The sequence below is a fragment of the Carlito syrichta genome, unplaced genomic scaffold (genome assembly GCF_000164805.1).
Source record: "Carlito syrichta isolate Samal-C Ts95f unplaced genomic scaffold, Tarsius_syrichta-2.0.1 Scaffold309002, whole genome shotgun sequence".
Classification (NCBI taxonomy): Eukaryota; Metazoa; Chordata; class Mammalia; order Primates; family Tarsiidae; genus Carlito; species Carlito syrichta.
Window position 1 is genome coordinate 61,974 of NW_007253098.1, and position 14,691 is coordinate 76,664.

Here is a 14,691-nt window from a genome sequence, read left to right on the forward strand (position 1 = left end):
GGGGGCGGGGGGGGAACCATAAACACTATGCAGTTATTACAAATAATGGGCACTACATGGATACATTTCCATAAGTGATAGTATAAAAACATTAAGTGGCACAGACAAGTTACAGAACATTATTTTTGCTTTTAAAAGATCAATAGAATTGATAATCCTCCAAGAGCTTGATTTAAAAAATGGGGACGGATCGGTAGAAAGCACAAATAAACGATATTAGAAATGAAAAGAAGGTGCAAAACAGTATTAGAAGGGAGATTTTTAAAAATTGTAAGGCCACAGTATTTGTAACTGTGCCAGAAAATTTGAAAATGTAAAAGAGACGAACAATTTTCTAGGAAAATAAAAATTTCTGTAATTGACTCAAGGAGTAGGAAAAATTTTTTAATAGGGCAAATTGAACCCTGTATGCATATATTTATATCTAGATAAAAATACGGGTTACCTCTGAGTAACCGACCAGTTGGGGAAGGTCATCAGAGGCGGGGGCGGAAGGGGCCACCACTCACTTCCTAAATATAAGACCGTGTGCTTTCAACTGTATTCAACGACGTGAACTACTTTGTAAAAAGGAAACAATTGTTGGCGAATGACTTCACGGAAGTCCTGAGAATAGATAGGAGGTGGACTAAAATATGGAGCCAGAATGAGACCCATCGGCGTGCGCCGGTGGAAGCCGGCACGGGTCATCAGGTTCCCCCCAAGTCCCAAGGGTCGCGTTCGCACCCTCTTCTCCCCCTCTCCTTCCCACACTGCCCACCCTTGGACAGACATCTTGGGATCCCAGCGCAGAGCCGCACACATCCTAGGAAGGCAGAGCCGCAGAAAGAGCACAGGCGTTACGAGTTCGAATCCCTGCCCGGGTCAGAGACCCGCAGTGTCAGACTTGGGGAGCGTCCCCTCACCTCTCCAGACCCCATGGGTCGCCGCACCCGGTCCGCGCCCAGCTTGGGGAGGGGGTGCTCGAGCAGGCTCCTGCTAAGTTGTGCGGCGAGCCTGCTCCCCGGAGAGCAAGGTACGAGGGGGCGGGGCGGCGGGCGCCTCTTCTCGCGGCAGGTAGGCCCTTCCCCACCCCCGCTACCCCCTCCTTCCTCCTTCGTCGCGGCTCACACACCCACACAGCCCTCTCCCGTCGCGGCTGGAGAGCTACTGCCGGGCGCCAGCGGGCAGCAGCGCCTCGCCAACCAGCAGAGCCGGCGGAAGACGGAGCTGGAGGGCCAGGGCTGTGCCGGAGATCTGCAGACCCCCGGCTAGGGGCCAGGGGCGCTTCTGATCTTCCTTTCGTGCTTCTTTCTTTCTTTTAAACCCAAGCCAAACCAAACAACCAAAACTAAACAAAACAAACAAAAAACTGCCCTGTTCCCACCGCAACTTGAGGAGCAGGGAGTGATTCGAAGGAACTGACGCAGAGGTTTTATTTAGGAACCTTGGAGAAGTTCTGGACAAGTGACTCCCTAGGACCCGCGAGGCCTAGGGGAGCCCCGGCTCCCGCCGCGGGTTCAGCCTGGCTGTGTCCTCCAGCCGCCAAGCCGCAGCCGCCGGCGGGGGTGGGAGACGCCCCCGGATTTGTGGCTTTATGGATAATGACGCTACCCATGGCCTGGACCCAGGTGGCCTCGCTCGGTGATCTTCGCCACCAGGTAAGCGCACCCCGGGGTTCCCCACTGGCCACCTGGGTGGGACCTGGATCTCCCGAGAAGTAAGTCCGTGCTGTCCAGCCACAGGCAGGAGTGCGGGACTGGTGGGAGAGAGGCTGCTTTTATCACAGGAAATTGTGGGAGACGGGAACGGAAGGCGGATTTAACATTTTTTAAAAAATTTTTACATTGACGCGTGGGGAAGAGATGCGTAGGGACCTGGATTTTTGTTGGAAATGGTTGTGGAGCGGGCTGGGTGATGATAGGTGTCTGGGTTTTTTTTTTTGCATGGACCGAAGAGGGATTTGCAAAGCCTTAGGTTTTTGTAGAAACATTTGGGGGAACGGACAGTGAGAGGCTGTGATCCTGAAAATGTGCACAGCCTTGTACAGAGGATGAAGTAACGGGAGAATCACTTACCGCCCCGGTTTCACCTGACCCCCACACTCGGCCTTCTGGAAGATGCCGCCAGACGGGGGCATTAATGGACGCCGGTGCCCGCGCGGCCGGAGCCCCGGGGTTCAGCACCTCGGACAGCGCCGGCGTCTGGCCTGCCCAGGTGCGCGGCGAGCCAGGAACAGCAGTTTTCCTTCGCTCCCGGCGATCGCAGCTGGGTCCCGCCGCTTCCAGCTCCGCGCGAGAGAGGGCTCTCAAATCGTAAGAGCAAACGTGGAGTTCAATTTCTGATCTGCTTCTAACTGCTTCCCGTGACTGCAGAAGGAAGAGGCGGAGTATAAAAAGATAGCCCCCAAGCTTCCGCGGATACTACAACCCAAGGGTGTGACCTGCTGGGTCTTGGAAGGTGCACCCATATTTCTGCAAAAATCTCACATGTATGTAGCACTTACCATGTGCCAAGGCCTCGTGCTAAGCTAGTACACCACAACTTTGGGTACTATTATTATCCCCATTTTACATATGAGAAAACTGAAGCAAAAGAGGCAGAGTCACTTGCCCAAGTTTACAGGACCGGCAAATGGCATGGCTGCCTCCTTAAACTGCGTGCCAGCTTGCAACAGTGGGAAGATGCGCTTGAGTGGAATTTCCTATGCGAAATAATTCTGAAATTGAGATCAGAGGAACAGAGTTTGACTCGAAGCTGTGACCCTGGACAAAATTACTAAATATGTCTGAACTTCAGATTTTAAGGATCTGTAAAATCAAGATAATAATATTTTCCTTGCAGAAGTGTGGGGCAAAGGTGGCCAAGGCGATCTTGCATGTGATACTCAGCAAACTGGGAATTGCGTTTGGGAGACTGGGGCTGGAATGAAGGGAGCAGGTAATTGGAAGAGGAGGGAAATTGGCAAGGGACACTTGGCAGCACACTCCAAGGGGGCTGGGCACAGAGCGGGTCTCAGTGGTAGGAATTCTGAATGAGTTTAATTCGGTATATAGTAATCTTTTAGATTTTTTACAGGACTTTATAGAGAGTGTTTACATATTGTCTATCATTTGATCCTTATAACAATTTTGTAAAGTAGGTCTGGGGTTATTCTACTCATTGAGAAAAATGATGCTTGCCTCAAATTACTCAGGTACCAGCCAGGGAGGGTGGCTCATGCCTGTACTCACAGCACTTGGGAGGCAAGGTGGGAGGATTACCCGAGCCCAGGAGTTCGAGACCAGCCTGGGCCACATAGTGAGAACTTGTCTCTACCAAAAAAATAAAAATAAATAGCTGGGTGTGGTGGTGCATGCCTGTAGTCCTAGCTATTTGAGAGGTTGACACAAGATTGCTAGAGCCCAGGAGTTGGTGGTGAACCAGGATCATGCCACTGCACTCCAGCCTGAGCAACAGAGTGAGAACCTGACTCAAAAATAAAATAAAATAAAATAAAAAAATACTCAGGTACCTAGTAGTAGAGCTGGAATTAGAATCCAGGTATCCTGCCTCTCTGTCCTATAATTCTTCCACAGAAACTGGCACATCCTCAAGAGCTTGGTTTATGGAGAAATTATAGCAGTAAAGTGTATTTAGTGAAGCACTATAAATATGTGAAATTGATGATTTTTAAAAACTATTTTGATCTACAGAAACAGAAATTTCATATGAACTAATCTAACCATTTATTATATTCTATTTTGTTCCACAAAGAATTCAAAACAATTTATAAAGATTCACAAGTTGACAGGTTTACATATACTAGAAGTAGTTGAGAAAATAGAGGAGAAACAAGATTAAGAAAATAGAGATAAAACAAATACAAAGTACATATATTACATAGTCCTAGAAACTTACTCTGGGTCACCAAGTACTAGAAACTGTACATTCAAGTCCTTTCTTGGGGGTCTGAGGAATTTTGAAGATGTTTACAGAAGACTGTAGATCCTTCATTTGTGCATAATGGAGGTCCTCACCCTCTGAGAGAACTTCACTGTGCCAAACTAGGGAAGTTTAACTGGAACTCTGACATCAGTGTGACCCAAGAAAAGGAAGAGTAATGGCATTGTATCTGCATTGAAGTGATTAAGTGTTACATACTTTACAATGGCTCACAGGAGCATCACACTTAACAGTTTGCACAAAGGACCCTACATCCATCAGTTGATATGGGCCTTCCAACTCTGCAGAGATAAGCATCTAGGAAGTAACAGGAAGGACAAAACCCATGGCATTATGACTTGTACTTCATGTATTTTACTTTTATATACAAAACCCCACATTCCTACATAGGCCAGGTGAGTAACTTGGATGTGTGAATTGGGCCAGTTGTAAGACCACAGAGAATGGCAGTGCTTTTTCAAACTGAAAAATGAATAACCCATCTTGAAATATTCAAATTTTTAAAAAATGTAAAGCACTGTGCCAAACAATACATGAGTGTGGGCCACATTGGCTGCCAGGTCTTTAATATGTCATCTTATTCTCTAATACTCAGACTAAAGACCTGAAAAGGCACTTGAGTGAAAGAACCTGGATTCAGAGAGATAAAAGGCTCAATCTCTGTCTCTAAACTTTCTATTTCTAAACTGGGAAGGTTAAACAGGATGGCTCCTCTCAGCTTAAAATATATAAGGCTTTTTTAGTTTTGTGGACAACAAAGTAATCAAAGGACTTCAAGACAAACATGGCAAACATTTCCATCCACCTACTGCCTCCGTGACAGAAGGTATCATTTTAGTTTTTGGATGCTGATGGTATTTTGGTCTTCAACACCTTTTCTCCAGTTCCTGTGCTGTTGGAAGGCATGACAGTCACCGTTATAGTAGAGATGAGTCAAGCAGAAAACAACCCAAAAGCTGAAAGGAATGATGGGCAGCGTGGAGCATGACAGGAAAGGAATCAGGCAAACTTGCTCACTTCCCAGTTTACTCTTCTTCTGAAGCACATGAAGAAGAAACACTTTATGTTTGCTAATTCTTTTTTTTTTTTGAGTTGGAATCTTACTCTGTCACCCAGACTGGAGTGCAGTGGCTGCTCCCGGCCACCGCAGCCTCGACATGCTGGGCTCCGGCGATCCTTCCACTTCAGCCTTCCAAGTAGCTGGAACTACAGGCGTGCACTACCACACCAGGCTGATTTTTTTTTTATTGTAGAGATGAGGTCTCGCCAAGTTGCCCAGGCGGGTCTTGAACCCGTGGGCTCAGGCAATCCACTCACCTCAGCCTCCCAAAGTACAGGATTAGAGGCTGAGCCACCGAGCCCGGGGGTTGCTAATTCTTTAAGATGAAAATATGGTGCCTAGGACAGCTAAGGAGGATGGGATTTCAACATTCTGGGGTTGTGTCAGCTCTTTTCCATCAGGATTGCTTATTTTCCCTCCAACAAAATTAGAGACCCTGTAAGGCATCTAATCTTTCCAGTATTAGGCATTCTTAACATTTATTCTCTGTGGTGCAGATAGGAGATATATCTTCAAATTAAAGTAAATTGGATCTTGGTTGACCCTCACATCTAATGGGTCACTATCAATTCTAACTTTCAAACATCTCTCCAGTTGGATTCTTCCTCGGGGTCCCTGCTGTGGTGGTTCTGATTCTTTTTATCTCTCAGAGGCTCCTCGGTGATCACCCAGCCTCCAGATCCATCTCCCACGTTGTGGCCAATGATCATGTCATGTTCTTCTTTAAAACTCTTTCCTGATTCCTCATTTCCACATAAAGGAACATCAACCTGTAGGACAAAGCTATGAGGAAATTTGAATCTGATCTCTGTAGACCTCCTCATGTCTTCTTGTTCCACTAGTGCACTCCCTTCCACCATGACCATGTGCTAACCTCCCAGCTTCTGAAATGTCTGTGCTATGCCACCTCCTGCCTTTGAATGGCTTTTCCCTTTGGGTCCAACAAACTTGCACTCATGTTTTTCAATATCTGGCTCAATTTTCTTCTCCTTGTGAATCCTTTTCTAATCTGCACCCCTTGTCCCTCATGGTACTCATGTCTCCCTGTTGTATGTTTGTCTCCTGTTCTGGGACTTACAACATTGTACTACAGTTATTTCATGTAGAGTCTAAGAACATAGACTTTGGAGTTAAACTACCTGGATTGGAATTCCAGCTCCACAACATACTGCCTGGATGATTTGGGGCAAGTGACTGCCTCCCAGAGACTGTTTCATTTTTTATTAAATGGGGATAATAGTAGTATCCACCTCATAATATTGTTATGAGACTTAAATGACATAAAAGTGCACACAAAGTATGCAGCACATTGCTTGGCACATGGCAAGCATACCATAAATGTTTGTTATTATTAAAATGTACATCTGTCTTTCCTCTAACTTGTAAATACCTTAGCACCTGTCCTTGAGTTTTATACTTCTCTTTATCTTTAACACTTAGCATGGACTAGATAATTAATATTTGATGATAAATGAATGAGTGAGGACGAGTAGAGAGTCAATCTGTGCTTGATAATGAATGCCTGAATGAATAACCAAGCAATGCCAGTGTTTTGGTCAAGGTTTTTTTAGATTCTAAGTAACATAAATTAATTCAAGTTACCATAAACAAAAGCAAGCTAATGTACTGGAAGACTTGTGAGGTGTTCATGGATTCCAAAGGCAGTTGAAATTCAGAAGAAGAGTAACACTCTCTGTCCACGTCTCATCTCAACTTTCGGTGTGTTTACTACATTCCTCTTCCTCTACACATCATCTTTTCTGCTTCTTTGCACATGTGACCAACCCACAAATGCAGCCCTTATCTCCAGAGTTTCCAACACTCTAGCTCCTGCAGACAGCTAAAGATCACTAGTGTTTTTCAGCCACAATTTTGAATTCCACCCAACGTTGAGTCAGCCCCTTCACACGGGGCTGGTCAAAATAGTATAAACTCATCTGTCTCATGGGTTGGGGGTAAATCTTAGAAAGCAGGGGTCATTGTAGCTCATAAGAAATCTCCAGAGTCACTCACTGATCTCTGAATGACCATGAGCAAGCCACATCTTCACTCTGGGCTTCAGTTTTCTCAGCCATGAAACCGGGAAGGAGGGAGGCTTAGGGGAGAAACCTTCTTGAAAGGGGCATTTCATGGTTCAAGGAAGGCAGTTAATGTCAGTCTGAAACAAAACATACACATTTGTACTTTATTGGGTTGTAAAACCCTGGGGAATAGAAATGGAGGACAATGAAATGCAAGGCAAAGAAGGAAGAAGAGCAAATACAAGAAAGAGAGAGCGAGCCACAACTCCGTAACAAGTCTTCTGGAAACTGTATAACCTTTCATCTTGGTACAGCAATTGGGTGAAGAAAGGAGGCTCTTTTCCATCCTCTGTCTCCTATTGGTTGGTATCTCTTCTACAGAGGGTTAACTCCCCCACATTTCTGGGTTGAGCGACTTTGCTTTTCTGGGCAGCTGCTGGAAAAAGTCAGGCCACGGTCAGATTTTCCTGGTCAGTTGAAAGCATGTGTGGGTCTCCAGCACCTGTACGGACAACAGCAGCAGTGACCTGGCTCTAAGACTGTGGAAAAGGCTTGGCCTTTGCTAAGGTCACTCAGAGAAGAAAGCGAGGTAAGTGGTCAACACCCAGAGACAGGGACAGTAGCTATGGCTATGCAAATCTGGGATGACGCATGAATTGAGTCTGGTGTAATTTGTAAGGCTATTGTCAGTCAGTCACGGAAACTGCAGTCTTTTAAACCCAGTATTCTTAAAAGGCAAGGGTAAGGTAAATGCAGCATGCCAACAGTTAATGTTAGCCCAGCACATTTTATCTGGGCTGCAAGAGTGAGGTAAGCACCTGATTCTGTGCTCAAACAAAGCTCTTGCATTTTCATCATATAAAGAATTTCAGTTGGGAGGTCCACAGTGAAAAAAATGGCTACAGACAACTTACAAAGTAGCTTGCCTAGCACACAGAATGTTATATATGTTATAACTATGGGTGGGCTGGATATTCCTGACCACAGGGAGGAGCTCAGGCATCTTGCCTCCAGCTTGCTCCCTCTTTGGAAGCTGGAGGAGGGGATTTGATTAAGGGCAAGGCCTGAGCTTAGGAGAGGAAGTGGCCACTGATTCCAAGTGCAGGGAGAGAAGCGGTCTCCTAGATACACCATTTTCTTTCTTCCTTTCGTTTTTTTGTCTCTTTTCTTGCCTCCCTCCCTCTTTCCCTTCCTTGACTTTGAGGTAGACTGCAGGTGTGTAATTTGCTCTACACACAAAATAAAAGGTAACTCAACTATTCAGCCACCCTCCCTCCTACCTTCCTTTCCTTCTCCTCTGTTCCTCCATCCTTTCCTTGATCCCACTTTCCAACCATTACATGACTGACAAGGGAGAAAAGACAGTATTCCTGCCTCGAGGAACTCAGACTTCTGCAGAGGCAGCTGACCTAGATGATTAACATGATCAATACTCCAACAGAGAAAGTTGCAAAGTATTGAGGAACACAGGGGGTGCAGCATCCATTTTGGTTGGCTTTTTGTATGTGTGTGTGTGTATAAGAGAGGAAAAGAAAACATACAAAGATGGTATAAGGTATTCCAGTGTATGAATATACAATATGCCATGATTTCTTTATTTGTTTTCTTTCTTTCTTTCTTTTTTTAGAGACAGAGTCTTGGTCTGTGCAGTGGTGTGATCATAGCTCACTGCTACCTCAAACTCCTGGGCTGAAGCATTCTTTCTGCCCCAGCCTCCCAAGTAACTGGGACTACAAGTGTGTACCACCTCACGCCAGTCTAATTTTTTAAATTTTAGGTACAGACAGGGGTCTTGCTATGTTGCTCAGGCTGGTCTTGACCTCCTGGCCTCAAGTGATCTTCCCACCTTGGTCTCCCAAAGTGTTGAGATTATAGGCATGAGCCATGGCACTCTGCCTATCTATTTCCTTCTTGATGGGTTGTTTCCAGTTTTTTGTGTGTAGAGCAAATCACTACTCTTTTTTTGAGTAGTGCTGCTGATGTCTTTTGGTACATGTATTTATTAGTAATCAATTGCTGTGAGCAACCATCCCCAAGTGTGTGGTTTAAAACAATAATTGTTTATTTTCTGCAAGTTGGCGCAGGCACTGGGCATTTCTTACTCTGGTCTTGCCTGGGTTTCCTCACACAGATGCAATCATTTGGGGGCTGGCTGGGGCTGGATAGTCCCAGATGGTTCCACTCAAATTCTGGCAGTTAGTGGGAGCTATCAGCTGAAACTCCATGTGCCCTTTCTGATGGGATGGACCAGACTTCCAAGACAGCAAAGTTGGAAGCTACAAGGTGTATTGAGGCTTTGCCTTGAAAGTCACACAGTTACTTTTGCCACATTTTATTGGTCAAAGCAAGTCAGGAGGCTCAGTCCTAGTGTACATGCCAGGATGGGAGGACATTGTGGGCGTGTTTTGCAATCTACCCCAGGTATAAACCTAGGTATGGAATTACCATGTCAGAGTGTGGGCTTCAGTTCAGTTGAGTGGTGCCAATTTATTTATACTCCCAACAGGTTCCTGTTGCTTCCCATCTACATCCGTCTTGGTCTTGTCAGTCTGTCTAATTTTAGCCCTTCTGGGTGTAGTGGTATTTCATTGTGGTTTAATTTGATTTTCCTTGAGTACTAATGAGGCTGAGTATCTTTTTATATGCTTATTGGTCATTTGTGTATCCTCTTTTGGAGGAAGTGATTTGTAGGAGTTCTTTATATAGTCTGGATATGAGTCATTGTAATTTTACTCAACTCTCCCTCTTCGATCTTGAGTGATTTTCCTCTTGATTACAAAGGAAGTAACATTTGAGCTGAAGTTAGGAGGATGATGAATAATTAAAGAAGAGCAGGGAGACCTTATAGTTAGAAACATGAACAGTGCCAAGAGGGAAAAAATAGCATGGTGCATTAAGAGATTATGAGATTTCAAGGTAGACAGAATGTGAAAAAGACTGGGGTGGTAGGGGATACTGCTGGAGAGGTGAGATGGGGCCAGGAGGTGAAGGATCCCTTTGATGGAATGGAAAGAAGTATGTTTTCTCTGGATAGTCCTTTTTATTCATTTGGTCCTTGGAAATTCTGCTTCAAATCCTCAGAACCTTGACACTGACAAGTTTATTGATGCCTAGGACTCTAACACAACAGTGGTATGTAGGGCTTCAGAGGAATCAAAATGATTAAAATGACAGAGAGAAAGAGAGAGAGAGAGAGAGAGAGAGAGAGAGAGAGAGAGAGAGAGGCCATCTCTTTCTTTCACACACACAGGGGGAGAAGATCAGTAGGAGACTGAAGGGATAAAAAGGAAGGAGATGGAGAGCTAGAAACAGAAAACTGTTGTCAATATATTTAATAACCACACAGTGTCCTCAGAGGGTGGAAGTTTTGCAGAAAACCTAGTGGAAACAAATAAACACAGTAATAACAAGATGAGACATGTCGTTATCAGAACAATGCATTCAAAGAAGTAGAAATGATCTGAAGCAGAAAAATTCACACTAAACTCTCAACCATGTTTTCTTCTGAAGAGGAGGGTGGCTTCAAGGAGAAGTGGGGGATGGGGAAAGGAAACTTCTTCCTTTTTATTGCCTCATCTGTGGTTTTTAAAAAAATAGCAAGTATCTATTCATGGATTAATATTCTTAGAAGGATATATATCCATCTCTCAATTTCAAGAAAAACTTTGCCCTCCAATTTAATGGGGGAATATAAATCAATAAATAACACTCAGGGTAGTAAGTAAGGAAAGAATGATGTGGATCAGATGAAGAGGAAATTCAGGAATTGTGGCAAGTAGATCACCAGGAGCTGGAGGCATAAAAAGTCCATTCGAGCTGGGCATGATGACTCATACCTGTAATCCCAGCACTTTGGGAGGCCGAGATAGGAGGATCACCTGAGGCCAGGAGTTTGAGACCGGCTTGGGAAATATAGCAAGATCTCATCTCTTAAAAAAGTCAAAAAGGTTAATTGAGTATTGTGGTGTGCACCTGTAATCTCAGCTACTTGAGAGGCTGAGGAGGAAGAATCACCTGAGCCCAGGAGGCCAAGGCTGCGGTGAACTGTGATGGTGCCACTGCATTACAGTCTGAGTGACAGAGTGAGACCCCTTAACTCAAAAAAAAAAAAAAGTCCATATTTAGGGGCTGGGCTGGTAGAGTCACAGGCCAATGTGGTACCCATGAGCTCTTGGGACATCCTAGCAGGACCACTTGTCTCTCCTTATTTATGAAAGACCTCAATACACAGGTTGGAGGTGCTGAGCTCAGGAATTAAAGAACTGACATGGGAGAATCAAAACAGGAAACTCAGGTCTGACAAGTCCTAGCCAAGTAAGGCTTTAGTTTGAGCTATAGTGCCTGATACTTGTGAGCAAAAATGCAATCCCTTTCTCTGTTCTCTGCCTCCTATCAGTTCAACCAGAAGGAAGGATATAGCAAGGCATTATTGAGCTATTCTGAATGAGGAGAAGAAGAATCCTGACATCTGCTGGAAAAGGAGAGATGACATCCTGAAAAAATACAACTAGATGATTTTGTTTTAGAATTTTTAAAATTTTTTTACTGTTTTCCCTCATGACAGTAGTAATACATATTTATTTGGGGAATACTGCAATAAAGAAGAAAATGAAACTACCCATAATCCTATTACCCAGAATAAGGATTAACATTTTGGTGTATTTCCTACTAGTCTTTTGATGCACACCCATAATAACAACATATTAAACAATTATTTATGAGGCAACCTATTCATTATGTGTGAGTCACTGTTAAATGCCGAGGATACTGCAGTGAACAAAGTAGACACAAACCTTTTTTAAAGGAACTTAGAGTTCTACACTTGTGATAAGTGTTGTGCAGTCAACACAATAACATCCTGCATTTGAAAAAAAAATTTACCATATGCTAGGCATTGTGTTAACTGCTTTTCATGTGGGTGTTTTATACACATTCTCTCATGCAATCTTCATGATGACTCTAAGAGTTAAGTTACTACTGTTCCCCACCCCTCAACATGCATTATAGTTTAAGAAGCAAACTCAGAGATGTTAGGTCACTTGACCATGGCAACACAACTTGGGATCAGACTAGAATACAACTGTACTCAGACCCTGTAACTAGCATGCTGTATGGATCTGCTGTAGAATACCTGACATCTTTTTCCTCTTCTTCTTCCCTTACTAGGTCTGATTGCTGCTGTGGCTCAGAGACTTTAAGCTGTAGCCAACATGATGGACGATGACACTGAACTGAGGACTGATGGAAACTCTCTTTTAAAGGCTGTGTGGCTAGGGAGGCTCCGGCTGACCAGACTGCTCCTGGAAGGGGGAGCTTATATCAATGAAAGCAATGACAAGGGTGAAACAGCTCTCATGGTGGCGTGCATCACCAAACATGTGGACCAGCAAAGCATCAGCAAGTCCAAGATGGTGAAGTACCTGCTGGACAACAGGGCAGACCCCAATATCCAAGATAAGTCTGGCAAGACCGCGCTCATTCACGCTTGCATCAGAAGAGCCGGGGGAGAAGTGGTCTCTTTATTACTGGAGAATGGAGCAGACCCCAGCCTTGAGGATCGCACCGGAGCTTCAGCTCTGGTTTATGCCATAAATGCAGATGACAAGGATGCACTGAAGCATCTCCTCGATGCCTGCAAAGCCAAAGGGAAGGAGGTGATCATTATAACAACAGATAAATCGTCTTCAGGCACCAAAACCACCAAACAGTATCTTAATGTCCCTCCATCGCCCAAAGTGGAAGACAGACAGTCACCTCCACTATGTGCATCTCCCTCTGATATCGAGCTGAAGGCTCCGGGCCTGGGCTCTCCACCCAATGAGAAGGAAGACGACTTCTTCAGCCTCCAAACAGGGCATCCAAGTGGTTGCAACGCCCCCAAGGCTCTTAATGAGCCTGGGTCACCCACCAGGAAAGTCAGTAATCTCAAAAGGGCCCGTTTGCCCCAACTGAAGAGGCTTCAGTCTGAACCCTGGGGCCTGATCGCACCCTCTGTGCTGGCAGCCTCAATGCGCCAGGACGAGACCCATGGTGCCAGCACAGACAATGAGGTCATCAAGAGTATCAGTGACATGTCCTTTTCTAAAAGGGGGCCCCTCTCCAGAGCCAACAGTATTGACAGCAAAGACCCTGCTCTCTTCCCCACAGTCATGGAACAAGTTCTGAAGATTCCACCCTCTCCAGCACCAGCCTCCTGGAAAGCAGCCTATGAGAAAGGTCAGGCTCCCCACCCACGTCTGGCCAGAAGAGGAACTCTCCCTGTTGACCAAGAGAAGGGTGGCATGGGTCCATCCGGACCCTCTGCTCTCAAAGAGTCAGCATCCCTCAAGCGTCTGGAAAATGACCTCTGCGACTTAGATCTACAGTCCGGAACTGACCCGCCCAACTCCATTTCCCTCGAATCAGGCAAAGGACCCTTAGATAGAAAGAAGCTCAACAACTCCCACCTGTCCCTTTTCCATGGCTCACGGGAATCCCTGGATACCGTGCCCAGCACATCCCCCAGCTCAGCACGACGCAGGCCGCCACATCTTCTAGAAAGACGAGGTTCTGGAACTCTGCTCCTAGACCGCATTTCTCACACTAGGCCTGGCTTCCTTCCACCTTTAAATGTGAATCTGAACCCACCTATCCCAGATATTAGATCTAGCAGCAAACCCTCTCCCCCCATCGCTAGTGGCTTAAAATCTATGGTCCCTGTTGCTCCAAGCTCACCAAAGAGAGTTGACTTGCGAAGTAAAAAGAAGCTCCTCAGAAGGCATTCTATGCAAATTGAACAGATGAAGCAGCTGTCTGACTTCGAAGAAATCATGACCTAGTAGCTTCTAGAAAGACCTTTAAAAAAAAAAATCCTTGTAGTTTTTGGAAGGGACCATGGTCTATATCAACACAGTTATGAGTATTCTCTGCTTCCTGGTCATTCCTTAATGTTGGTGTGTAGCCACTTCAGGAGATACAGAAGCAGGGTGCTGCTTTACTTCTGAAATAATCCCTGGGTTTTTATAGGCCTACTTGAAAAGAGCTCAAGATAATTGGGTTTTGAAGATAAAATTACAAAAAATCCATATTTTCCAAAGAAGAAAGCCCTTGGAGTTTGAAGGTAACACAGCAAAGACAATGATCTAAGCTGCGGATACCAGTAATTTTCTATCAGACAAACAGAAAACAGGAATTTAAATTCACAAGGTGATGTGTGGAGTGTGTCATTTGTAATAAATCTATAAAGTGCCTACATAGAAAATGAGGCTTTAACATTTGTTGGAATGTATAAAAGCTCAAAACTAACCCCTTGGTGACAAAATCTGGGTATCTGGGTTCTATTTGAAGGAGTAGAAACAGAATTCCTCCATCAAAGAGGTTCTGGCAGGTAGGTCCTGCTCTATGTTAGGACACTACAAAGCAGGTGTGGTTGAGACTGTGCAGCTCTCCAGTAATAGACTTCATTCATACACTAATTTGTCCTCACTCTGAGTACCCAAATATCCCATCTACATGGCCCCCAAATTCTGATGTGTCATGGTAGCTGGTGCCTTAGAGATGAATCTTGCTCCAGAAATGAAAATTCCTCCAGACTTCTTCCTTGACACAGGATCTGTGTTGAAGTCTTGTGAAAACCAGTCAAGGTTAACTAACTTGGAGTTGAACTTGACACAATTATAGAATAGCACTTTCTGATTATTCTTTTTT

At 44.8% G+C, this 14,691-nt stretch overlaps 1 protein-coding gene across 1 annotated transcript; it reads left to right on the top strand.

Annotated features, from left to right (window-relative positions):
• The first annotated feature begins 1,567 nt into the window (after window positions 1–1,567).
• ANKRD34C (ankyrin repeat domain 34C) lies at window positions 1,568–14,152 on the top strand. Its single transcript, XM_008066550.1, has 2 exons — window positions 1,568–1,640; window positions 12,172–14,152. Exon 2 carries the CDS (start codon window positions 12,216–12,218, stop codon window positions 13,821–13,823), a length of 1,608 nt encoding a protein of 535 aa, XP_008064741.1. The 5' UTR covers window positions 1,568–1,640; window positions 12,172–12,215; the 3' UTR covers window positions 13,824–14,152.
• Window positions 14,153–14,691: the final 539 nt, after the last annotated feature.

Bases quoted from the DNA above. Each gene is read 5' to 3' on its own strand.
- ANKRD34C (XM_008066550.1), top strand. From the start codon at position 12,216: ATGATGGACGATGACACTGAACTGAGGACTGATGGAAACTCTCTTTTA.